This window comes from Branchiostoma lanceolatum, chromosome 7 (genome assembly GCF_035083965.1).
Source record: "Branchiostoma lanceolatum isolate klBraLanc5 chromosome 7, klBraLanc5.hap2, whole genome shotgun sequence".
Classification (NCBI taxonomy): domain Eukaryota; kingdom Metazoa; phylum Chordata; class Leptocardii; order Amphioxiformes; family Branchiostomatidae; genus Branchiostoma; species Branchiostoma lanceolatum.
Genome location: NC_089728.1, coordinates 18593756 through 18621599, shown reverse-complemented (window position 1 = coordinate 18621599; position 27844 = coordinate 18593756). Strand labels below are relative to the sequence as shown.

General features: G+C 41.0%; 2 protein-coding genes across 4 annotated transcripts; both read right to left on the bottom strand.

Moving 5' to 3' along the window:
* Positions 1–172: 172 nt before the first annotated feature.
* On the bottom strand, positions 173–4380 carry LOC136438031 (galactosylceramide sulfotransferase-like). The gene is made up of 2 exons (XM_066432656.1): positions 3248–4380; positions 173–1953 (listed from the first exon to the last, which is right to left on the bottom strand). Exons 1-2 carry the CDS (start codon positions 3346–3348, stop codon positions 693–695), a joined length of 1362 nt encoding a protein of 453 aa, XP_066288753.1. The 5' UTR covers positions 3349–4380; the 3' UTR covers positions 173–692.
* Positions 4381–6988: 2608 nt separating this feature from the next.
* On the bottom strand, positions 6989–24936 carry LOC136438030 (galactosylceramide sulfotransferase-like). Of its 3 annotated transcripts, XM_066432653.1 has the most exons (5): positions 24823–24936; positions 18430–18552; positions 12117–12262; positions 9274–9393; positions 6989–8487 (listed from the first exon to the last, which is right to left on the bottom strand). In XM_066432653.1, exons 4-5 carry the CDS (start codon positions 9372–9374, stop codon positions 7227–7229), a joined length of 1362 nt encoding a protein of 453 aa, XP_066288750.1. In that variant the 5' UTR covers positions 9375–9393; positions 12117–12262; positions 18430–18552; positions 24823–24936; the 3' UTR covers positions 6989–7226. The 3 variants fall into 3 exon arrangements, with proteins under 3 accessions (XP_066288750.1, XP_066288751.1, XP_066288752.1); XM_066432654.1 differs by lacking the exons at positions 18430–18552; positions 24823–24936 and adding an exon at positions 13314–14266; XM_066432655.1 differs by lacking the exons at positions 6989–8487; positions 9274–9393; positions 12117–12262 and adding an exon at positions 14736–17239.
* Positions 24937–27844: the final 2908 nt, after the last annotated feature.

Here is a 27844-nt window from a genome sequence, read left to right as displayed (position 1 = left end):
GTCAAATGTGTAGTTCAGTAGATACGGTAAACAGTCCGGAAACAGCATTCGCATAGAAAATTGAATTTCTAATTGTTGTACGTGATGGTATTTGGGAACAGTATAGTGACACTCAAGACATGGGTGTATATGTATGCAATGTGACTTGACACAAAATAAAGACAATGCAACGAAAATGCAAGGGGGTCCCACATCAAGCTTGTGTTTTAGTCCCTTTTAACAAGTGTTTTCTACTATAATAAACATTCGTATAGTCTTGGAATTCTTAACTTTATCCTCTGCACAAATTACATGTAACACATGCATCCTTCGTTTTTCCACAATACATATAATCGTGTATTACAAACAATGCACCACAACATTAGTATTGATTGATGGTTAGTAAGAAATTGTAGACGCCGGTAGAATTTCTTCCTCTAAAATGAGCTTAAATTTGCCGGCTCGTAGTGGGGCGGTAACAATATTCAGGTGCGTCAATCCAAGCCGACCAAACGAAAATCGTATAATCCACCTCGTACAGTACTGGTCTCAAAACTGACGTATTCCTCTACCATTCACCACAGTTTCAGCCTCGCTAACGTGCACAGATCTAGAAGAGAAACTACGGCCTTTTCAAGCAATGTGACGCATTACTTCATACCCGAACTACTATAAGGGACGGGGATAGCCCATTGATACTGTGTTCTGCGACCTCAAGAAATCGCTTCTGGTATTCCGCCATGTATGGCCTGATTATGACCTATTACTTTAACAGAGCTCGACTGGTCCGGCAGTAGAAGACCCTCCCGGTAGAGATGAGTGACGTACTCGTGGCGAGTACAAAACTTCTTAATGTCCGTGCAAAGAACGCAGTATGGTCGACAGTAGAAACCGCATTTCGCTGAAGGATTTGGGCCTTGCCGGATTCCTTGCTTGTATTGCTGAATTCGGAGATTCCTGTCTCTGAGTAAGGTAAAATAACACTGATGCCACATCTTCATCCAAGTACAAAACGTCGCATCGATGTGGAACCCGGCATTCCAGGCAGTTTCACCGATGTAGATCGGAGCGAAGTCGTCAGACTGCCGATTACACTGAGTCTTCATCGTTGTTTGCAGCCACCGGAAGTGGGCCAGCTCTTCCCGGAAGTCGCTACCCGCCATGTTGATCTTCCTCCACAATGTCCGGTTGAAGTGTTCGTAGAGAGCGTAGTCGATGGCGTTCTGCTGACGATAGTTTTGTATCAGCTGCTCCGAAAGGGAAGTGTTTCCTAGGTCGTACTTATAACTATTGTATTTAAAGTTGAGAATGTCGTGCATGTCCCAACACATCAGCCGCCTCAGCAGCACCAAGGATTCATCGAAATACTCCATCACCATCACGAGGTCAAACTCTCGCGAGATCTTGTCGACAAAGTCCCGGATGATGGTGTCGTTCTTTACTCCATCTTTGGATGATAGCTTCTTCAGGGGGAAACTCAGCTCTAATGCAATGTTGTTTTTTACTAACGAATCGGAGTTTTTTGTAATATTGTTTTCGTATTTTCCTGGGTTTTCCAGGAACTTAAGCAGGGCGTTTGGCCCGGAAATACGGAACTTCTTTGCCAGCTTGTAAAAGTTAAAGGCAGATTTCAGACGCCCCATCGGCTCCCTGATGATGGTTACAAACGTGGCGTTCTCAGACAGCTGTTGCGTTATCCTGGCTCTATCGTAGACGGCGTGATGCGTCAAGATGTCGAACTTCTTCCCTTCCGGCGGAAGGTATTTTGTGGTGTTCCGAATGCCGTACGGATACAATCCGTTGATTTTTCCCGACTCCGGTAGCACGAACGAGAGGTTCCGAAGATAGCCGAAGCGCTGGAACACTTGCATCATGGTGCTGCTTCCCGTCTTGTGGGTTTTGATGAAGGCAACGTTGGTTTCGGGTTTACAAACACGTATCTGTGATCCTTGGATAGGTGGCATATAATACACCCTGTAATGGTACAAGAAGACAATCATATCAAAGGCAGAAATGGGTATATAGGTTTGATATCCCTCAACCGTTTCTGTTTATCATAATAACAACTCATATTAGATTCCTAGAATTTTCGTTTTGTTGCAAACTTGAAGGTAAAAGTTAAATTTTATGAAATGAACACGTTTTATAAAAATCGCCGATATTGCTATTCCTGATGTTACTACAGGCCACCATCTGTGCTATGCTGCTGCTAAAATGTTGCTGTTCACTTGCAAGCACGCAATCACTGTAGACAGACATTGTCCACTCGGTCGGCTAAAAGATTCTAGATAATCATACACTAAAATCTATAATATTTGCTTAGTCCACTTAAACACTCGGAAGAACCAGACAAGTATACTTAAGACAGACCCGTGGTGCACTAGGTCCACTGTATCATACTCTCTAACGCGTAGGAGAAACATGCGCTGTTACAGACATTTAAAAATAGGACAAACCTAACCCTATCTGGTACACAAAGTGATATTTTCTATTTATCGTTGTCATGTCTGACTTCTATATCCAAATACATAGGTCAATTTATCTATAATTGATTCCAAAAGCGAGTCAAAAAGGTTATTGTAACACGACTGGTCCGCTTCTGGTTCCTTTTTCACAACCACGACCACATACATACGATCAACACCCGATGATTCGATGACCAATTGTCACCTTCCTCAGGACAGTTAAGTTATCATCATATACATGTATACAAACAAATAGAACCGCAGATATGACAAAACTTTGCGTTTGTGACCGCATTGTTAGCGACAGGTAGCTGCAGTCTGGAATTATAGTACCAGTTAAAACTGCCCTGAGAAAGGTGACAGGCGATCACGGGACCGAATTATGTTGATTGTATGTAGATCTTGGTTGCGAATATAAACGAGTTGTGAATGTCTGTGCCTCACACTTATACAACCCGACAAGTTCGAATCATTCTTTGCAACTGGCGAAAATTAAACTGGACTCTGGGAAACGTACATTTGAATACAGAGGGGCAGAGAACTGGAATACACTGCCGGTAGATGTTAAAACCATTTTATCCATAGAAACATTCAAAATACTGTGCAAAAGATTTGTGTGACCCCTGACCTCCAATCATTACGACCTGGCACGAAATGGACTATGAGTATGGATACGATTGTGTAATATGACGAACAAAAATGTTATGTTATGTTATGTAAATATCAGTGTATTATTCAGTGCCAAGTTGAGCTTCCCTATAGCCTAGTGAAAGAACCTTGTTATGTATCCAGTTTCACCATACCTTTCCTTGTTCAGATCAAGTGATGACGAAAGCAAACTGAGAATCCCCACTGCCGCCAGGATGGCAAAACCGCAGACGATTTGCTGCTTTACATCCGCCATCTTAGTTCTTAGTTCGTCTCTGCGAAGACAAGTAAAAGAATATTTTCTTCGAAAACCAATAGTCACTTTTTACCATAACGAACATCATTTTAACATGTGTCTTTTATGATATCTATGATGTATAGATTACCCTATATTTCTTACCATAGATTACCCTTAATTACCCAGACTACAGAACAAAAATCCGACAAAGAAATTTAAAGACGCTATGGCTTACCTATGACTTAACCTACCGCTCCGACAACCCATTGTTAAGAAACCGACCAAACCCAGCTGACTTGAAATCCACCATAATAGCCAGAGCTACTATTGTCATCCAAGGCTGTGACCTTTATGGAGAGATGTAACCTTGATTTTCCCATTTTCATATGAATTATACCACCACGTTAACCACCTTTCGCTTCAAAACGTGTTAATTGATTTCCCAAGAGCAAATTTTATAGAAAGTAACTAAAACATTGTTTCAGTAGCTTCTTTCAAGATCCTTTCTTCTCTAAAAAAGCGTAGACCTTTGTTCATGGCCTACTTTGAGGGCCGTCATTCGACTTATGAAATGCCCTGCTTCTGGAGAGAACAACGTAGCTTTGAAACATTTGAAGCAGAATCTGAAGTTGAATTGATCAAGCCGCGGTCTTACCGCCATGCAACGTAACACATGTAAACGATGAATGGGAAACAAATGATAAAAATGGTCGAAAATAGGGGGAACATTCTATCAGAGGACTTATGGAACCATTGTAGTACAAATTTGGTTACAAATGGAAAATTTGTCCAGCTAGCCTATGGAGTCAAGCATAGACAACAAATCTTCCGCATCAAATCTATCTACGGAGAACTTTCCATTCTGTCCATCCTCGATTGAAGAAAGAATATATAAATTCAGAACCTACCTCTAGTCCAACTCGCCCCGCTAGCATTTGTTGACACTGGGGACCTAATGATGTTCTGATCTCTGATCTGGGTTACTAGGGGAGGACAAAGAACCCGTCCTTCCAGTCAGCTACGAGAACTACATTTGGGCCTTTTAGCTCCGAGGCATAAATAAGGGTCAACGACCCGCCTATATATATTGCTATTCCCCGGTGTATGTGGTGTCTTAAGGCCTGGCCAGTTGCTATAACAACCGAATAAAACAAGCGAAGCTTACTTGGTGGATTAATTCGGTGGTAATTGCAAAAGACCAGGCGTTATGACAACATATACACCGAGGGATAGGCGGGTCTTTGACCCTTATTTATGCCACGGAGCGAAAGGGCCCTAATGTAGTTCTCGTAGCTGACTGGAAGGACGGGTTCTTTGTCCTCCCCTAGTAACCAAGATTAACCCAGATTAACCTGTTAGTGGGTAACATTTGATAGTTCTGTCTGCTGTTTGAGGAAGTCGCCTAATTTTGTTCCGATTGAGTTGGATAAATTTTGAACAAATCAAACACACAACACCATCTTTTCTGATGTACAGAAAAAAACCTTGCAACATCTACTTCGCTTTTTACCCGAAAGAAGAACAGAAAACTGTAGAATCAACAGTGAAAATAGTTGGAATGAAACTATCTTTACGTAACCTACCGACGTTAATGTATTATAGTAACGTAAGTCAATACAAAGAGGAACCCAACTCAATATTACTCTCAATATTGATACAAAATCAACCAAACTTTGTAGAATGTCCCTGGTCTTTGTAGGAGCTTTCTCAAAACAATGGCCAAATTCTTGTGTGGCCAATTAGTGGCAATAACTGCTATAGTTCTGCAATCTGCCAACCCAGTAATAAGTCTGAGTTACGTCAGCAGTCATGCTCACGTTAAGGCCTACACTACAGTCAATCTATTTGGTGATAATCATTTCTTTACTGCTATATCATCAGGGGATTATGCCCTAACCTTCCTATACCCACCTGCAGCTATTAACAGAAGCAAGAGCGACTCAAATGTCAAGACTAATGTGAAATTTGCACATCTTTGTTTACATCCACTGCTTTTATTGTCAGGGGATGTTGCAAGTAATCCTGGGCCCAAAGACCCGTGTGGTGTATGTTCTAAAGGGGTCACAAACAACCAGAAGGGTATATGCTGCGACTTGTGTGATAAGTGGTTTCACATTAAGTGTATAGGCATGGACCACCAAACCTACTGCAACTTAGCCATCAGCCATGACTGTTGGTATTGCAATCCATGTCTATTGCCATGTTTTAGTGATTCGTTCTTTAACTCACCATGTGGTAGCACAGTGAACAGCTCTTGGGTTTATCCAAGCCTGTGTATAACTGTTCAGTCCTACATGCCTCACGTGCACTATACTTTCTGAAACAGGTAAACGACTATACATTTCAATATGTTTGGCGAAAAAAACCCAGAGTTAATATGAAAACAATGATACGACAAAAATCACAAGGAGGCCTCCAGATGATGCACTTTTAGTACCATGAATAAGGCTTAAAAAGCAACATGGGTAAAACACTAATTGCTTACCCTTTAAGGGAAAAGGAATGCTTGTTCTCAAAATTGGGAGGATTCTTACTATTCCAATGTAATTACTCTACCAGGTTATTAGATATGACAAACCTTCCCTTACTTCATTGAGACATTGTGTAAACTGAGGCAGGACTGGAGCCATTGACCAAGCGGGTAGAGACAATCTCTCTTGCTACAGTTTTCAAGGCAGTACGGGGAAAAGCGCCAGTGTACATGACAGAACTCTTTCGTTGGAAGTCACCGCCTATGCTAAGAGCCCGAACACGCACAGGGGCCAGACTGATTCGGGATTACGACCCCTTGCTCCACTGTCCCTCAGCTAGAGTAGCATAATACCGTAGTAGTATGCAACACTATGGGCCTCAGTTATGGAACACATTACAACTCAAACAAAGAACTGCTATTACTTACCAGAACTTTAAGAATGGCAATCCCGGCGGAAATTGAAATCTGTATTTTACGTGACATGGCTTTTATTGATAATTATTGTTACTGTGTACTATGTCGTAGTTGTGCCTTTTATATGTAATATCAGGGATACCTGAAAAACACGCTTCACAGCCTGAGTTGTATTTGCCCTGTATGAATAAAATGAAATGAAAGTGTCAGCATGGAAAGAACCTATACAACATGGACTATTATCACACAGAAAAAATTTTGCTCTCAAATTATATGGAACATTAATTGTCACTGGTAAAACACCTGTATACTATTGAACATGGACTGATGCTGGCATACTGTACATTAATGATTTATTACATGATGGTGGCACCTTCTTATCCATTGAAGACTTATACAACACATATGGTATAGAGACCAACTCATACCAGTTACTTGAATACATTTCTCTGGAGACCATTGAAAAATTGCCCCCGATGAAAATTTGCCCCTTAAAAAAGATTGTCCCCATGAAAATTGTCCCCAATTTAAAATTGACGTCAACCATAAATTGTCCTCCATGAAAAATTGTCCTCCATGAATTCAAAAGTTTCTCAATGTAAGAACGTGTCCCCATTTTCAAATATTTCCCTACGCTAGTGTAAAGGTAAAAATGGCCCATAAAAATTGCCCCCCATGTGAATTTATTACCCCATAAATATGATAATAAATATAAAAGCTAGACATTTTTATATGCATACACAGAAAAATGTCAAAACACCCTCTCTTAAATTTGCCTAGTTCGTAGTGGGGCGGTAACAATATTCAGGCGCGAATCCAAGTCTACCGAACAAACTCGTACAGTAAAAGTCTCAAAACTGACGGATTCCTCTACCATTCACCACAGTTTCAGCCTCGCTAACGTGCACAGAAGAGAAATTACGGCCTTTTCAAGCAATGTGACGCACTACTTCATACCCGGACTACTATTAGGGACGGGGGTAGCCCATTGATACTGTGTTCTGCGACCTCAAGAAATCGCTTCCGCTATTCCACCATGTATGGCCTGATTATGACCTATTACTTTAACAGAGCTCGACTGGTCCGGCAGTAGAAGACCCTCCCGGTATAGATGAGTGACATACTCGTGGCCAGTACATAATTTCTTGATTTCCTTGCAAAGAAAGCAGTATGGTTGACAGTAGAACCCACATTTCTCTGAAAATTTTGGGCTTACTGGGATTTTTCGCTTGTACTGCTGAATTCGGAGATTCCTGTCTCGGAGTAAGGTAAAATAACACATATTCCACGTCTTCATCCAAGTACAAAACGTCGCATCGATGTGGAACCCGGCATTCCAGGCAGTTTCACCGATGTAGATCGGAGCGAAGTCGTCAGACTGCCGATTACACTGAGTTTTCATCGTTGTTTGCAGCCACCGGAAGTGGGCCAGCTCTTCCCGGAAGTCGCTACCCGCCATGTTGATCTTCCTCCACAATGTCCGGTTGAAGTGTTCGTAGAGAGCGTAGTCGATGGCGTTGTGCTGACGATAGTTTTGTATCAGCTGCTCCGAGAAGGAAGTGTTTCCTAGGTCGTACTTATAACTATTGTATTTAAAGTTGAGAATGTCTCGCATGTCCCAACACAACATCCGCCTCAGCAGCACCAAGGATTCATCGAAATACTCCATTACCATCACGAGGTCAAACTCTCGCGAGATCTTGTTGACAAAGTCCCGGATGATGGTGTCGTTCTTTACTCCATCTTTAGATGATAGCTTCTTCAGGGGGAAACCCAGCTCTAATGCAATGTTGTTTTTTACTAACGAATCGGAGTTTTTTGTAATATTGTTTTCGTATTTACCTAGGTTTTCCAGGAACTTTAGCAGGGCGTTTGGCTCGGAAATACGGAACTTCTTTGCCAGCTTGTAAAAGTTAAAGGCAGATTTCAGACGCCCCATCGGCTCCCTGATGATGGTTACAAACGTGGCGTTCTCAGACAGCAGTTGCGTTATCCTTGCTCTATCGTAGACGGCGTGATGCGTCAAGATGTCGAACTTCTTCCCTTCCAGCGGAAGGTATTTTGTGGTGTTCCAAATACCGTACGGATACAACCCGTTGATATTTCCCGATTTCGGCAGCACGAACGAGAGATTCCGAAGATAGCCGAAGCGCTGGAACACTTGCATCATGGTGCTACTTCCCGTCTTGTGGGTTTTGATGAAAGCAACGTTGGTTTCGGGCTTACAAACACGTAACTGTGATCCTTTGATATGTGGTATTTGATACACCCTGTAATGGTACAAGAATCATATTTAAGGCAGAGGTGGGGATATAGGTTTGATATCCTCCAATCATATCCCTTGTCATAAAGCCCCCGTCACAAATAAGAAATTCAGCTCTGCCGACGTGTTGGCGAGCATCAAATGTGCATTTTTGGCTGAAGTACGCCCGACGTCCTCTCGATTACGCGGGCTTCGGGCGATTAAATCAAAGTTGATCCAAATATTGTCCTTTTACCAGGTTAGTCTATTCTGACTTCGTCCATGTCCAAGAGATGGTACCATCTCATAGGCGATTTTTTTGTGTTCCACGGACGTCACCCGAGATTTTCATTGGAAAATAAGGTCGGCCCTCGGGCGATTTTGAAATTCGGCGAGCGTCGGGCGATCTACAAATTCGGCTGACGCTCGCATGAATTGCCGGCTTAACAATAGCTCATCTCACGACTGTTCAAGATTCATAGAACCATCAAATGTCAAATAGGTTATTGTTACACCACAATTTCATCTGGTTCCTTATTCACAACCACAATCTACGTATACATACGATCAACAGCCGACGATTTGATGACCGCCTGTCACCCTCCACAGGACAGTTAAGGTATTATCATATACATGTATACAACCAAATGTAACCGCAGATATGACAATACTTTGCGTTTGTGACCGCATTGTGACACCTAGCTGCAGTGTGAACTAGTACCAGTCAATATTGCCCCCCTGGCAGGATGTTGATTGTATGTAGATCTCGGTTGTGAATAAAGAAAAGTAATTATTTAATCCAGTTACACCTTACCTTTCCTCGTTCAAATCAAGTGATGACGAAAGGAAACTGAGAATCCCCACGGCCACCAGGATGGCAAAACCGCAGACGACTTGCTGCCTTACATCCGACATCTTAGTTCTTAGTTCGTCTCTGCGAAGACAAGTAAAAGATTATATTTACTCCAAAACCACTAGTCCCTTTCTTTACATAACAAGCGCCATTTTCACATGTGCCTTTCAAGATATTCCAGAAGAATGTTGTAAGAAATAGTTTTTACTTAAGCTTCAAAAATATTTCTTGCCATACATTTTGCTGGGTTAAAGACCCACTATGTAGTTTTAGGCCAATACAGAAAGTAGATTTTCCAACTGTTTCTTTGCATAGCAAGCTTTATCAACTCTATAGAATTGCTTACAGATATTCAGGAAGGGAGGTTACAACATTACTGCACCATACAAACAACTTTAAAAAACTGTTATCCTCCATCCAAAATAACACACAGTGTGAAACTAGCACATGGCCACACATGGTTTCTGTACTTCTTATCAGGCTGACCGCCCAGTGGGGTGCCTGTTTACAGTTCACCAGTTTCTGTAAAAAGTCATTATTACCATGCAGAGTTCTTGCAGTTTCGAAGGGAAAATAACCACACTTTATTGATACCCTTCAAAGTAGACTCTCTAGAATAAATTAATAGTTGTATTCTACCCTCTTGGAAAAAGATATGAGTGTTTCCAAAGAAGAAGAGCTTCATGGCATCTGGCAGTCTAAAGTGTGCCTAAGTGATTAGACCACCATGGGGGTCCTCCAGTGCACTGGGATGTTATTGTTTATCTACTGTTGAGGTGGTGTCCGGGAGTTTTTGTTTAGTTTTTGTACAGTTCACAAATACAAAAAATAGACGAAATAAAGAAGAAAATATGCTGAAAAGGGGTTGTACATGTCAGTACCTGCCATTAACATTAATATTTGTTCACAAGAATGTTTTCAATTTTTGTGCCAAAATCCTACATAGTGGGCTTATACGTATGAAGCGTAATACATACAATGTGTAATACAATGTAAGTTTTAACACAGTATTGTTTTTTTTGCATATAGCCCATTTGCTTTAAATTAATACATTGAATCTATACAAAGTTCAAACTACAAGTGTACTACCGTAAAAAGCACTCTTATACCACAGATAGCTTAATCAATATCTTTCAAAAATTACTTGGCTAACAATTAATGTAGAAATACCCTGGTTATATCTAGATTTTTTGTGAGATTATAGGATTAACTCTCATTATCATTAGTATCATTATTATTATTGTTATCATTGGGTGGACCGAATACTCTCTCTTCGCAGCCAGGGGCGGAATTGCGAGGAGCTTACAATTTGCGGGGCTAGATCGTAAGGGTCTTGAGCGACTGCCATTCGGCGCTAACTCAGGTGACCTCAATACGACAATTGTCCTCTGTGCGGCCATAGGACTGTACGTTTTGAACCACTCAAACCGGGAAGGACCCCTATCCTTTTTTATTTATAAGTGCGTTGGGTCTTTAACGTGCTGGAGGTGTGGCTCTCCTCAAACACGGGACCTCCATTAAATGTCCTATCCAAGGGGCGTCCCTAACCAAAGCTTGATACTCATTTACACCTGAGCGAAGTGAGGAAAGTCGTATAAAGTGCATTTCGTAAGGGCACAACATCGGGGCATATCGGTGGTTTCGGGCAACATTGACTGGTGCTAATTTGTACTGCAGCTAGGCGTAGCTGTTGCAGTGTGAAGAATGCGATCCCAAACCTGACTGTATTTTGAAATCGAATTCTTCACATTGCAACAACGTATAGTATACGTTGCTAGAAAGTATGGGGACAAAAACCTATCTACGGAGAACTTTCCATTCTTTCCATCCTCCATTGCAGAAAGAACAAAAATATCCAGAACTTATTCAACAAGTATAGACTCTAACTGACTTTCTTACCGTAGATTGCCCTACATTGCGCCGATTGAAAATAAAAGCCCACGAAGAAAGGTACAGACGCTATTGCTGCTCCCAAACGACTTAACCTACCGCTCCAAATACCCTACATTCTACAAATAGATTACCCTGCATTTCTTACAATAGATTACCCTGCATTTCTTACAATAAATTACCCTACATTTCTTACCATAGATTACCCTACATTGCCCAGATTCGGGAAAAAAATCCCTCAAAGAAAGCTACAGACGCCATGGCTCTCATACGACTGAATTGACCTCTCCGACTACTCATTATTGAGCAACCGACCAAACCACCTGAATGCCACCATAATTACGAGAGCTACTATTGTGACCCAAGGCTGTGACATTTGTGGATAAATGGAACTTCGATTTTCCCATTTTCACATCAAATATACCACCACGATAACCACCTTTTGCTTCGAAACGAGGGAATTGATTGGCCAAGAGCAACTTTTATAGAAAGTAACTAAAACAAGACATTGTTTCCGTAGCTTCTTTCAAGATCCTTTGTTCTTTAACAAGCGTACAAATGTGTCCTTGGCCTACTATGAGGGACACTATTCGACTTAAGATATTCCCCGCTACTGAAGAGACAACATAGCTTTGAAACATTTGAAGCAGAATCTGAAGTTGAAATGGTCAAGTGGTACACATGTACACGATGAATGGGAAACAAATGGTAAAGATTGTCCAAAATAGAGGGAATATTTCATAAGAGGACTTGTGGAGCCATTATAGTACATGGTTACAAATGGCAAATTTGTCCAGCTAGCCTATGGAGTTAAGCATAGACAAAAAAAACCTTACGCATCATACCTATCTACGGAGAACTTTCCATTCTGTCCATCCTCGATTAAAGAAAGAACAAAAACATTCAAAACCTACCTCTATTCCAACTCGTTCCGCTAGCAGTTGTTGACACTGGGTGACGGTTGACACAAGTGACGCTCTGGTCTTTGATCTGGGTTATTAGGGAAGTCTAAAGAACCCGTCCTTCCAGTCAGCTCCGAGAACAAAATAGGGCTTTAGCTCTGTGCAGCGTGGCATAAGTAATAACGGTCAATGACCTGCCTATCCCTCGGTGTATATAAATAGAAGTACGACACGGGGTATTCCGTATCACGCGAGGTTCCAGCCCGACCGCGGGTCGAATCGCCCTCCGGCGGCTAAGACCGGTTTACACCGTGTTGTTTATGCCATACCCACCCGAGAAAACACATATTTTGAATGTGGAATGCGCCAGAAGTTGAGGGAGTTTTGTGTTCTCGAACAAGAAACTGCACAACATTGATTCCAACCTCCGAATCCGGTATTCGAATTTTCGACGGCGGCGCAACCGACGCGCTCGAATTGCATTCTAAATATTCTACTAGTGGAAGCCCTTGTGATAAAACTTAGAACCCCGTGTGATACGGAAATTTATCACACGGTCCGGAACACCCGTATCGAACATTTTCGCGGCCCAGGTATGGCGTAAGGGTAGTTTACTGTAACCACCGAAAAAAACAGCGAAGCTCACTTGGTGATTTCATAAGGTGGTTATTGCAATTGACCAGGCCTTATGACAAGGTATACACCGAGGGATAGGCGGGTCATTGACGTTATTATCATATAGCCTATCCTAACTGACCCATATAAGAGAGACAAATTCCTACAAAACACATAGCTCATTAAATGCTATGCATGTAAATCAATCCTTTAATGTAGCATGTTAACAAAGCATTTTGGCATTATTTGGGCCAGAAAAAAATGCACTGAAAAGCAGATAGTTAGGAAAATTATATTTGATATTGTTTTTCTCCTAATTGTAATCAAACATCATTTTCCTTACTTTTTGGTGCATTTTGCATTCTCTGATACACAAGCAGTATCCCATCATCAATCAATAGTGTTTGCTGAAAAATACTGTAGTTTTGCTAAGTTTAGATACAATGTTTCAAGTGCATTTTTGCATCAATGGTCGGCAAGTGTTCATAATACAATTTATTAAGTTGTGCCCAAATTACAATAGCCAGACACTATCATGGACTAAATTAGTCTTTTGGCAATTCAAGAGAAGAAAATCTAATGATCAAACTGTACCAATTGCCGCAATATCAAAGGCAACATGACAAGTCTGTATGCTTGTTGCCCACAGTCAGCCATCTGTGGATGTGTATTGTTAGATATGTATTATCATTCTGGAATGTTTCGATTTTCCTCCTTGGTCTGACCGAACAGATCATTGCCTGACCGAACATATCACTTCTGAACTGAACATGAACCAAACTTACACAACCTGAAAATTACAAATAAAACTCTTTTAAGAGTCCAAAAAGGTATTTGCTACTCTAAATTGGACATGTCATGGTCTTGAACACTTAATACAATTTCATTTTGATGTCCTTACATGTATAATTTTACACAAATCAATTGTAAATCAAATGTATTATTTGCCTAACTTCAATGCAATCATTTAAAGAGAAACCCAACTCAATGCAATTATTAATATTGATACAAAATCAACCAACTTTGAAATTTGTAGAATGTCATCAAAAGAAACAACAAAGAATTGAACCATTATAGGTCATTTACTGAGTAGTGATCCCCGATTCAGACCGTTTTTTTGTTGTTGCATAGGTATGGGTTCCAATAAGATAATCGCTGTAGATCAAGTTCATGTATTTTGCCAAACGGAAGGGGACAATCGACTCGCTAAGTCACACACAATTCTATAGATTTTTTCATTTCGATTTACCACTTTTTGTGGAAGGATTGACATAGCAGGTGAACTATCACCTTTTCAAGATGTCATCCTAGACCGGACTGTAAGTTATGGACCATCGCACACCGGGTTATCCCCCTACTCTTTTTCGAAAGGTGTGGTGGGTTCTTTAACGTGCGCGGGGTGTGGCTCTCCCCAAACACGGGACCCTCATTTAACGTCCTATCCGAGGGACGTCCCTAACCCTAGATGAGCTGGGTACTCATTTACACTTGAGTGAAGAGAGGAAATCGTGTTAAGTGCCTTTCCCAAGGGCACACCGTCGGGGTGCAAGATCCCGGGTCCCATTGTTTGACTGCCGCGCGCTCTGCACTTGCGTTACACGACGCCACGAAAGCTCTTGCATCTCCCTACGGTACACTTGTTTACTTTCTTTGTTGACAGTTTCCATCCAATACAGACAATAATCCAAAGTGACAAGTTACTAGTTACTACTGCAGTTACAAAAGTGCACAATACAAGACCTACTATACGTGCTACAGCGTAACCATTTCCATCACACCAATGACAAAATCGTGTTTCATTATCAGTAGCGGGGGAAGACAGTGATTGTGTAACTGTTGATCAAAACCAACTGTCCCCCCGGCCCCACTGCAACCGCTGTTGGGTATTCAGCACGGACGGCGATGTGGCGGAGATGCGCACCCTGGTCTGTGAATAACACCACGCGCTAGTTGTGAGAGTCCGCCACCAAGATGTGACCGAAACTGTTCACACAGATGCCTCGGGGACGACTCAAATTATATGAAACAACAGATTTTTTGTAACTGGTAAAACACCTGTATACTATAGAACATGGACTAATGATGATGGCACCTTCATATCCATTGAAGACGTATACAACACATATGGAAAAGAGACTAACTCATACCAATTACTTAAATACGTTTCTCTGAAGACCCATGAAAAATTGCCCCCGATGAAAATTTACCCCTAAAACAAATTGTCACCAATTAAAAATTGTCGCCAACGAAAAATTGTCCTCCATGCATTCAAAAGTTTCTCAATGCAAGAAAATGTCCACATTTTTAAACATTTCCCCACGCTAGTATAAGGGTAAAAATGTCCCATACAAATTGCCCCCATGTTAATTTATTACCCCATAAATATGATAATAACTATAAAAGCTGGACATTCTAATGAGTATAGCTAGAAAATGTCATAAACAACCTGTCAAATGCAACTCACGCCAAGGGCAACTATTAATTACATTTTGTACTTTGGTGCAAGTTCACAAACGTCCGCCTTATGCTTTGGTCCCGTCGGGGGTGTACTCTATTTGTTACCGTAATTATTTGTTGCGTGAAATTGATTCGGGGTCCCGGCCGGGCCCCAAAATAACCCGGCAGCCGCGAAGCCAGGATGATTCGGCACCAGGACGATTCGGCACTAGGCAGGACGATTTAACTAGGCTGAAACAACAAGTTTGCAATACCTGTGCAGTATATCTCAACAATGCAACAATGACATATACATCTCCAAATGCTTTCTGCGACAGAGCAGCTGAAGGATAACGTACGAAAGTTTCCGTGCATGCGTTGCACATACGTTCCTAAAATACATGGTGTTAAAGGTTCTTGTCCATTGCTTTAAGTCAAGGTCGCAGACCACAGTATTTCGCCCATAGGGATTTACATGGTTAAGGATCCCAAAGTGAAAAGCTTCGACGCTAGAAAGGTGCACAATTTGGGTGCCAGATTTTAATATGTTTGACTTCGAGGTTCAATCTACAAAATATGTGAAAATGAGCTTAAATTTGCAGGCTCGTAGTGGGGCGGTAACAATATTCATGTGCAAGTACAAGCCGACCGAGCAAACATCGTAATCCAACTCGTACAGTACTGGTCTCAAAACTGACGTAATCCTCCCTCGCTAACGTGCACATAAGAGAAACTACGGCCTTTCCAAGCAATGTGACGCACTACTTTATATCCAAACTACTATTGGGGACGGGGTCACCCATTAATACTGTGTTCTGCGACCTCAAGAAATCGCTTCCGCTATTCCACCATGTATGGCCTGATTATGACCTATTACTTTAACAGAGCTCGACTGGTCCGGCAGTAGAAGACCCTCCCGGTATAAATGAGTGACGTACTCGTGGCCAGTACATAATTTCTTGATTTCCGTGCAAAGAACGCAGTATGGTTGACAGAAGAATCCACATTTCTCTGAAAATTTTGGGCTTACTGGGATTTTTCGCTTGTACTGCTGAATTCGGAGATTCCTGTCTCGGAGTAAGGTAAAATAACACACATGCCACATCTTCATCCAAGTACAAAACGTCGCATCGATGTGGAACCCGGCATTCCAGGCAGTTTCACCGATGAAGATCGGAGCGAAGTCGTCAGACTGCCGATTACACTGAGTCTTCATCGTTGTTTGCAGCCACCGGAAGTGGGCCAGCTCTTCCCGGAAGTCGCTACCCGCCATGTTGATCTTCCTCCACAATGTCCGGTTGAAGTGTTCGTAGAGAGCGTAGTCGATGGCGTTGTGCTAACGATAGTTTTGTATCAGCTGCTCCGAGAACGAAGTGTTTCCTAGGTCGTACCTATAACTATTGTATTTAAAGTTGAGAATGTCTCGCATGTCCCAACACAACATCCGCCTCAGCAGCACCAAGGATTCATCGAAATACTCCATCACCATCACGAGGTCAAACTCTCGCGAGATCTTGTCGACAAAGTCCCGGATGATGGTGTCGTTCCTTACTCCATTCTTGGATGATAGCTTTTCCAGGGGGAAACTCAACTCTAACGCCATGTTGTTTTTTATTAAATTCGCGTAGTGTTTAGTAGTCTTGTTTTCGTATATTCCTGGGTTTTCCAGGAACTTCAGCAGGGCGTTTGGCTCGGAAATACGGAACTTCTTTGCCAGCTTGTAAAAGTTAAAGGCAGATTTCAGACGCCCCATCGGCTCCCTGATGATGGTTACAAACGTGGCGTTCTCAGACAGCAGTTGCGTTATCCTTGCTCTATCGTAGACGGCGTGATGCGTCAAGATGTCGAACTTCTTCCCTTCCGGCGGAAGGTATTTTGTGGTGTTCCGAATGCCGTACGGATACAATCCGTTGATGTTTCCCGACTTCGGCAGCACGAACGAGAGATTCCGAAGATAGCCGAAGCGCTGGAACACTTGCATCATGGTGCTGCTTCCCGTCTTGTGGGTTTTGATGAAAGCAACGTTGGTTTCGGGCTTACAAACACGTAACTGTGATCCTTTGATAGGTGGCATATAATACACCCTGTAATGGTCCAAGAATCATATTTAAGGCAGAGGTGGGGATATAGGTTTGATATCCTCCAATCATATCCCTTGTCATAAAGCCCCCGTCACAAATAAGAAATTCAGCTCGGCCGACGTGTTGGCGAGCATCAAATGTGCATTTTTGGCCGAAGTACGGCCGACGTCCTGTCGATTACGCAGGCTTCGGGCGATTAAATCAAAGTTGATCCAAATATTGTCCTTTTACCAGATTAGTCTATTCTGACTTCGTCCATGTCCAAGAGATGGTACCATCTCATAGGCGATTTTTTTGTGTTCCACGAAAGTCACCCGATTTTCATTGGAAAATAAGGTCGGCGCTCGGGCGATTTTGAAATTCGGGCGATTTACAAATTCGGCCGACGCTCGCAATAATTGTGACGCCGGCTTAACAACACCTCATCTCACGACTGTTCCAGATTCATAGAACCATCAAATGTCAAAGAGGTTATTGTTACACCACAATTTCATCTGGTTCCCTATTCACAACCACAATCTACGTACACATACGATGACCGCCTGTCACCTTCCTCAGGGCAGTTATGGTATCATCATACACATGTATGCAACCAAATGGAACCGCAGATATGACAATACTTTGCGTTTTGTTTGTTTGTATTGCATACCCAGTAAACCGCATCAAGGCGTAACACACCAGGTTTGTACTACAGAGTACAAGCTGCATATCCGGACAGATTTATATGATCCACACACATCGGGAAGGACCCCCTACTCTTTTCGATAAGTGTGTTGGGTTTTTTAACGTGCTCGAGGTGTGGCTGTCCTCAAACACGGGACCACCATTTAACTTCCTATCCGAGGGACGTCCCTAACCGAAGCTAGGTACTCATTTTGACCTGAGTAAAGTGGGGAAAGTCGTGTAAAGTGCCTTTCCCAAGGGCACAACGTCGACGGGACAAATCAGGGAACCCCGGATTCGAACCCGGTATCTCTGAGTTCTGGTGCCAAACACCCTACCACTACGCCACCGTGACGACACATGTTTGTGACCGCATCATAGCGACACCTAGCTGCAATGTGGCCTGATAGTACCAGTCAAAATTGCCCTGAGAAAGGTGACAGATGGTCATCGAAACGTAGGATGTTGATTGTATATAGATCTTGGCTGTGAATATAAGAACCTAGTTATATAATCCACTTGCACCATACCTTTCCTCGTTCAGATCAAGTGATGACGAAAGGAAACTGAGAATCCCCACGGCCACCAGGATGGCAAAACCGCAGACGACGTGCTGCCTTACATCTAGCATCTTAGATCTTAGTTTTTCGTCTCTGCAAAGACAAGTAAAAGATTATATTTACTTCAAAACCAAAAGTCATTTTTTCCCATAACGAGCCTTTCATGATCTTCCAGAAGAATATTGTAAGAAATTGTTTTTACTTAAGCTGCAAAAATATTTCTTGCCATAAATGTTCTGGGTTGAGCAAATGTGCTTATACATGTGAAGCGTATTACATGTAATGTGTAATACAATGTTAGTCCAAACACAGTATTTTTTTTGCATATAGCCCCTTGGCTTTCAATTCATACATTGAATCTATACAAAGTTCAAACTGCAAGTGTACTACAGCAGAAAGCACTTATACCACGGATAGCAAAATCAAAATTAAAAAAAATACTGTTACTGTAGAAATATTTTGGTTATATCTAGATTTTAGTGAGATTATGGGATTCACTCTCATTATTATTATTATCATTATTACTATTATTATTATTGTTATTATTGGGTGGACCGCTCTCTTTTCGCAGCCAGGGACGGAATTGCGAGGAGCTTACAATTTGCGGGGGTAGATCGTAGGGGTCTCGTGCGACTGCCATTCGGCGCTAACTCAGGTGACCTCAATACGACAATTGCCCTATGTGCGGCCATAGGACTGTAAGTTTTGAACCACTCAAACCAGGAAGGACCCCTATCCTTTTATATCTATAAGTGCGTTGGGTTCTTTAACGTGCTGGAGGTGTGGCTCTCCTCAAACACGGGACCTCCATTTAACGTCCTATCCGAGGGACGTCCCTAACCGAAGCTTGATACTCATTTACACCTGAGCGAAGTGAGGAAAGCCGTATAAAGTGCATTTCCTAAAGCCCCCGTCACAAATAAGAAAGTCAGCACGGTCGACGTGTTGGCGAGCTTCAAATGTGCATTTTCACTGAAACATCGTATAGTATACGTTGCTAGAAAGTATGGGGACAAAGACCTATATACGGAGAACATTTCATTTTGTCCATCCTCCATTGAAAAAAGAAAAAATATATTCAGAACTAGCTCAACAAGAATAGACTCTTTCTTACCATAGATTACCCTACATTTCTTACCATAGATTACCCTAAATTGCGCAGATTCCAGAAAAAAATCCCAGTAAACAAAGAAAGTTACTGACGAAATGTTTCATACGACTTAACCTACCGCTCCAAATACCCTACATTTAACACATAGATTACCCTATATTTCTTACAATTGATTACTCTACATTTCTTACCATAGCTTTTACCTTACGACTTAATAACCCTCATCCGACCGTATGGAGTCCGTTTGGACCCCAGGCGTGTTTTAATGTGTGCCATATCAACATTTTTCGTTGGAGAAAAAATTCCTTCCATGAGTTTGTTCATGTACATGTCTTACAACTCCTGAGAAATTTTTACCTGGATTGGTCGATTTTTGCGGAAGTTATACTCTAAAGTGTGCGTGTTGTCCGCTGGGGTCCAAACGGACCCCAGATAATTTCGCATTGTTTATTACGTAATTAGAAAGAAATTCCTCATAACTTCCAAACGGTATAATGTAGCCTCACCAAATTTGCAGGGAGTGATGTTCACGTAAAGTTTTATAATTTCTGTAAATTTTGTGACGTTATGACGTAATATTACGTAATTATCACGTCATCGATGTGATTTTATAGGCTAAAAAAGGGAAGTCCCATAATATTGAAAGGTATTAAACAAAATAGAGTGTATTATTGATTTTAAGGTATGCCAAGGCATACAACGTCAATGGCGATTACATTGACGTCATGACGTCATGTGTCGTTAGTGATCCCTGTCATCCGCCATCTTGGATCGGCCATTTTGAAATTTTTAGATTACATTTTTTCCATTTATGACCCCAAATCACAAAAGAAAGAGACTGGAAACGTTAATCTGAATGTTTCTGGATAAGAAAATACCAGGTAGTGACGGATTTGAAGGCAAAAAGCCTGTTTATACCTAATATAAACATCTTGTCCGCCATCTTGGATTTTTAGCGATTACGTAATCAAATTAGTATAGATTATGAATAATAAATCATGAAAGTTACATCTAAATACATATGATGTTATGCATGTTGGAAAACTAGTGTGGTTGAGCAAGAAAACCTGAGAAATATCATTGTTTAAAAAAAATTAATGACTTTTTGTAGAAAATGCCTCTCAGAAAACCGTTGCCATGGCAACAGGAAAAATGATAAGCTTAAACTATTATCATGGAATTGTTGCCAACTAAATTCTAGGACAAGTCACCAAGTATGGTAGTCTTAGCATACGTCATTTGGCAGTTATACGATGTCAAAGTTGGCGCGGGCACTTTTAGCCCCCCCAGTCTACATGTAGATAGGGTTAAAGGAAAATGCGGGTTCTCCTCATTTTCTGCATAAATTATCATAATGAGCTTTAGTCATCAACACCAAAACTTGTCAAAATATTCTCCATAGATTATTGTAACAGGATATGCACAATAACTACAATAAGATCCACCAAAAATATATTTAGGGGTCAAAGCAAAATGGGGTCCGTTTGGACCCCATACGGCCAGATTCGTCGCAGAAAAGTGTCGGTCGGATGAGGGTTAATTAACCTACCGCTCTTACCGCTCCGACTACCCATTCCTGAGAAACCGACCAAACCAAGCTGACCTAAACGCCACCATAATAGCCGGAGCTACTAATGTGACCCAAGGCTGTGACCTTTGTTGATGAATGGAACCTCGATTTTCCCATTTTCATATGAAATATATCATGATATTTCATTTTTCAAACCAATTCCACAACTATAAACTCTTTCTTACCATAGACACCCCTACATTGCCCAAAGTCCAGGAAAAATCCCACAAAGAAAGCTACAGACGCTATGGCTCTCATACGACTTAACCCTATCCAGACTTGGGGGGGGGGGGCTATAAGTGGCCGCGCCAACTTTGACATCATATAACTGCCGAACGACATATGCTAGGACTACCAAACTTGGCGACTTTTCCTAAAATTTGGTTGGCAACAATATTATGATAAAAGTATAAGTTTATCATTTTTTGTGTTGCCATGGCAACGGGTTTCTGAAAGCCATTTTATGCGAAAATCACAGATTTCTTTAAAACAATGATATTTCTTAAGTTTTCTTGCTCAACCACACTATTTTTCTTACATGTATGGCATCAGATGTAATTAGATGTAACTTTCATGATTTAATATTCATAATTTATGCTAATTTGATGACGTAATCGGTCAAAATCCAATACGGCGGACCATTACACTATTTAAGGTATCAACAGGCTTTTTCGCCTTTAAAATCGTCACTACGTGGCATTTTCTTTACCAAAAACATTTAGATTTACATTTATGATCTATTTCTAGTGTTTTTGGGGGTCATAAGTGGAAAAAAGTATTTTTGAAAATTTCAAAATGGCCGATCCAAGATGGCGGATCCCAAGGGGTCGTTAACAACACGTGACGTCATTTAAACGAATTCCCTATTTAGCCAATAAAATCACATCAATGACGTCATAATTACGTCACATTACGTTATAACGTCACCAAAATTCTAGAAATTATAAAACTTTACATTAACATCACTCCCTACAAATTTGGGAATGATACATCATTCCGTTCAGAAGTAATGAGGGGGGGCCGAATGAACCTCCCCCCCCCCTCCCCCCCGTCCCAGACATCCCAAAAAAGCCCAGTCTGGATAGGGTTTAAATTAACCTCTCTGACTACCCATTAATGAGAAACCGCCCAAACCAAGCTGACCTGAAGGCCACCATAAAAGCCGTACCTACTATTGGACTAAAGAATGTGGCCATTTTGGATAAATGGAAACTCGATTTTCCAATTTTCATATGAAATATACCACCACGATAACCACCTCTCGCTTCAAAACGTGGGAATTGATTGGCCAAGAGCAACTTTTATAAAAAGTAACTAAAACATGACGTTGTTTCAGTAGCTTCTTTCAAGATCCTTTGATCCTTAAAAAGCGTAGAAATATGTCCTTGGCCTACTATTGGGGACACTATTCGAAATTCCCCGCTACTGAAGAGACAACAAGAGTTCTACGACCTCATACCTTCGCCGAATGATTTTAACCTAAATATGACTGATGTATTAGGAGTGTTTCTCATCAATCATAAATCATACCAGTTGATCGTCTTCACACAAATAACATAAGTTGTCCAAGGTATGAGCTTAGCAAAGAATGTTATGTTAACATTTATCAATTATGCAAATGAGGTCCATATTAGCATAATTGATTCAATGGTGTTCACAATCACACAACTTCCAAATGCCACAAGTATAAAATTGCCATCCGTCATTTACTAGTATGGAATTAGAGTCAATTCCATGTCACCGAGAGGGTTTTCAGATGATATTGCTAATAAGTTTGAACAATTTTAGAGAAAAGCTATTTCAGTCAAAATAATTCCAGACTGTTCAAACAATAAGAAATGAAAGTTTGAACATGTTTGAACTCATCTATATATTTTAGAAATATTATGAAAATATTTGCACAAATATCTCTTTATTTTGAACAATTTTCAAACATCTGTGTAATTGTTTCACTGTTGGAGCATGTTCCAACATTTTGCATCATTCTCAAAATGGTAGATTTGGGTTATTGCCCCCATAAAAGTAGGTGCTAATCACACTCTATTGTCTGCCTCTGCATATTTTTAGATTTCACGTCTGGACATGGGCAGCTTTTTTGTTTTGAGGTGTCTATGCATGGCACCAAGGCCTAATCCCCTATACTTTGAAGGGATGTGTGAATTGGCCTGTTCCCAGCCCACTGACCCAGTTATACCATGTTTGTAGAATGTTGGAACATGTTCAAACAAATGATCCGTCTATGTTGCAACAGTTTAGAACCTAATACAAATAATGTGTTCAATGTTGGAAATTTGTTTAACCTGTTAGAACACAGCAGAAAATATTTAGAACATCAAATAAATGTTGGAAATTGTTCTTAACAGTTACTTATCTCACATAGATTGTTACAAAGGTTTTGTAAATGTTAGAACAAAAGGCAACAAACACCCTCTCGGTAATGTGGAATCGACACTATAGTAGTTTCTCATTAATTATGCAAATTAGGCCTACATTTGCATATTTTCTATCTATCAACATTCCTATCTTCCTCGGTTACAAATGTCAAATATTTGAATAGTCATATCATAGAATACAGCGGGTTTTTAAAATTGTCTCATTGATTATGCAAATAAGAATCTGATTTGCATAATTATCATCCAATCATACAAAGCACCACGTAAGCTATCTACATACCAAAAATCATGACCATCCATCAAGCCCATCTTGAGTTCTAGTATTTTCTCATACCTCTTCCTTCCCTGATATAACATGGTTAACTCACGTACCCTGAACACCGTCTTATCCGGATATCCCCATGCTGTGACACATGAGCACTGATGGTTCTTCCTGATGTAAGGCAGTTTATATCCAATTTTGGTCTGCTTCCACCAAATTCCACACCACTTTCTGCTGCTACCTTTTTCATACCACTGCCTACTGACTGACAAGCCAATTTGTCACAGCAACTAGGGTTTCCTGCCTCCCACATGACCCCTACCACTTATCCTTGACCCCTCGAAACAACACAGGCAACACGTCCCAGCCAGGACACAATGCTCTAGCATACAATATAACACATTTTTACACTTTTCTCGTTAATTATGCAAAGCACTTCGCCCAAAATCTAATCATCTTGAGATTTCGCACATACACACCGACATACCAACTACGACAACAAACCATCCAGGCGTTCTCGACGTATCGTGTTCACTAACAGACACACAGACAAGCATCAACGAATAACCTTCTTGACGAAGGTAACAACATAGCTTTGAAACATTTGAAGCAGAATGTGAAGTTTAAATGGTCATGTTGTACACAAGAACAGGATTAATGGGAAACAAATGATAAGAATTGTCCAAAATAGGGGGAATATTTCATAAGAGGCCTTGAGGAGCCATTACAGTACATGGTTACAAATGGCAAATTTGTCCAGCTAGCCTATGGGGTCAAGCATAGACAACAAATCTTCCGCATCAAACCTATCTAAGCAACATATATAAATAAGTACAGACAAGATGGCGACGCACTCAAGTTAATACAACTTATATTAACGCCGCCATCGAAGGACAGTTAAGCAAATACAAACATATATATATACACATGCATTAGTGGACAAATAAATTAATCAAACCTATATACGGAGAACTTGCCATTCTGCCCGTTTTCGATTGAAGAAAGAATATAACAATTCAGAACCTACCTCTATTCCAACTCGTCCTGCTAGCAGTTGTTGACACTGGGCACTGATCTGGGTTAATATGGGAGGGTAAAGAACCCGTCCTTCCAGTCAGCTCCGTGAACAACATTAGTACCCTTTTGCTCCGTGTAGCGTGGCATAATCAAGGGTCAATGACCTGCCTATCCCTCGGTGTATATATATAGAATTAGATATATAGAATACAACACGGGCCATTCCGTATCGCCCGAGGTTCCAGCCCGACCGCGGGTCGGATCGTCTTCCGGGGGCTAAGACCGGAATACACCGTGTTGTTTATGTCATACCCACGTGTTGTTTATGTCATACCCACCCTAGAAAACACATATTTTAAATGCGGAACACGCCAGAGGTTGAGGGAGTTCTGTGTCCTCGAACAAAAATCTCTATCAACATTGATTCCAACCTCCGAATCCGGTATTCGAATTTTTGACGGCGGCACAACCGGTGCGCTCGAATTGCATTCTAAATATTCTACTAGTGGAAGCCCGTTTGATACAACTTAGAACCCCGTGTGATATGGAAAATTATCACACGTTCCGGAATACCCGTATCAAACGTTTTCGCGGCCCAGGTATGACGTAGGGGCCATTTGCTGTTACCACCGAAAAAACAGCGAAGCTCACTTGGTGGATTCATTCGGTGGTTATTGCAAATCACCAGGCCTTATGACAAGGTATAAACCGAGGGATAGGCGGGTCATTGACGTTATTATCATATAGCCTAGCCTATCCTAACTGACCGATATAAGAGAGACACATTCCTATACAACACATAGATCATTTAATACTATACATGTAAATCAATCCTTTAATGTAGCATGTTAACAAAGCATTTTGGCATTATTTACTCTAAAGTTGATAGTGACAGTCCAATTCTCTGTCTTAATTTAACCCTTGTCCTGCTGTAGTTCTATACCAAAACACGCCCCCACTGCTGGGGTTCCAAGACACCTTTCAAACAAGGGGTACTAGTTTGGTATTGCTTATTTTTAGCTACTTTGCTTTACAAGAACAACATAAAGGTATATATCATTGGAAAGCTAACAATGTGTATTTTCAAGAAATATTGCACTCATCTACAATTCTGTCTGTGATAAGGGTAAATAGCAGCAATAAAACAATAAAACATAATTTTTTCATTAAACTATTGTATTATACTTGTATATTCTACATTAAAAGTGTGTACCTGTATTGACTACAAACTGTCTGAAGACTGCTGACAACATTAACCTTGCCCATGTGAGGAAAAAAATCAGGCAGGTACTGCTACAGGTGAGTTAATGATTGGACATTATCCTTGGTGCTGAACAGACTGTTCAAAAGAATGTTTTATCTGTTGCTACTATTGTAGTATTGTATACTTCTTTCTATGACTTCAAAAGAAATCAAACACAAGCTTCATCTATGACAACACAAGCTCACAACTTTGAAAATGTACAATAAGCTCACGATAAAAGCTATCAATGTAAACATGTACGCAAAAAGCAATAAATCAAGCAATTTGGTGAAGCACCATTGAATTATCAGCACCATAGTAATTAAGTGAAATAGGTGTTCATAACAACGTACAGCTATGCCTGTGGCAAGATTACATCTAAAAATCCCCATGACATGTCAAAAACTTAAAACTTAACGGCATAAATTAAACCTTCTGTGCCAGTCAGTAAATTCCAGATAAGGTAGAGTTCCAGCTGTCACTTAACGTCAGCTATTTGGCACATTTTGGCCCTCAACCACTACCGTGAAGGTGACCAAGGTCAATTTCGCGGCTTTACAGCAAGTCCCAAGTCGTCTCCAAAGATTTACTTTTTAATTGGGAACGCGTCCATGTTGCGATCAGCATCCTCATGTTTTGAAGCATCTCTTCCAAACATTCCCGTCCAAGGTAGGATGTTCTGTCTCAGAATAGGTGAAGAAAAACCCTTTATGCACTTGTAACCGAGCAAACTTCGACATCTTAGCGTTTAAACTGAGAATTTCCCATCAAAGACGACCAAACAAAGAAGACATCCAGCAGACGACAGCGGCGGCGGCCATCTTGAATAAATTAGCCTCGCAAGGACTTCTTGGATGATGTAATCGGATTGCATAACCCCGAGGTTGACCCCTGACCCCTCACCCCCAAGTTGACAGACATAATATGCAGCCTGGAAGTGCCGTTCCCCCGGTGCCGCGCGCTCGTTCTAAAATCACCCCCAATCCGGCATATGGCGGGGCTCGCACAGAGATCGTGCTGGTACTTCTCCTAAAATTTAGTTGACAACAGTTTTATGATGATAGTATAAGTTTATCATTTTTCGTGTTGCCATTGCAATGGATTTCTGACAGGCATTCTATACAAAATTCAAGATCACTCAACAGGTCCCATGCAGCTGTGTGCCGTTGATTTGAAAATAACTCAAGAAGGGGTCGATGGATTGTTCTGATTTTTAGTTTTTTTGGCCAGCTTAAGATATGATTGATGAAGACATAAGCAATTATCATAATAGGAGTGAATGTGCATAATTGATGAGAAAATACAATACTACCATTGTGGTAAATGACAGGAATTTGATGCTTGTAGCATATTTAAGTTCATCAACGGTGAACGTCATAAATGATTTAAATCAGAGCAAAAATTTCCATTATTGAGACAATCCTGGAATAGCCTTTTTTGCTAATTATAACTTATAAGTAAAGACTTCCATACACTGGACAACTTGTGTTACTTGGGTAGACAAGATCATCAACTGGCACTGCACGAAATGGCCTCGTATCCCGGCGTATACGTACAAGGATTCCTCCGGAAATATTCCATATCCCGGTGCGGATTTAGCGTATCCGTTATAACTAACGGATACGCTAAATCCGCAACGGGATATGGAATATTTCCGGAGGAATCCCTGTACGTATACGCCGGGATACGAGGCCATTTCGTGCAGTGTGGCATACTACATTTGTATATGGAACTGAGGACCTTGATGATAAACCTTTATGATACGTCAGTCAGAAGGTTGATATCATTT

Coding starts and splice junctions, on each gene's coding strand:
- LOC136438031 (XM_066432656.1), bottom strand. CDS start 3,348: ATGGCGGATGTAAAGCAGCAAATCGTCTGCGGTTTTGCCATCCTGGCG. Junction 1,954..3,247: donor CTTGATCTGAACAAGGAAAG/GTATGGTGAAAC, acceptor GTACCATTACAG/GGTGTATTATATGCCACCTA.
- LOC136438030 (XM_066432653.1), bottom strand. CDS start 9,374: ATGTCGGATGTAAGGCAGCAAGTCGTCTGCGGTTTTGCCATCCTGGTG. Junction 8,488..9,273: donor CTTGATTTGAACGAGGAAAG/GTAAGGTGTAAC, acceptor GTACCATTACAG/GGTGTATCAAATACCACATA.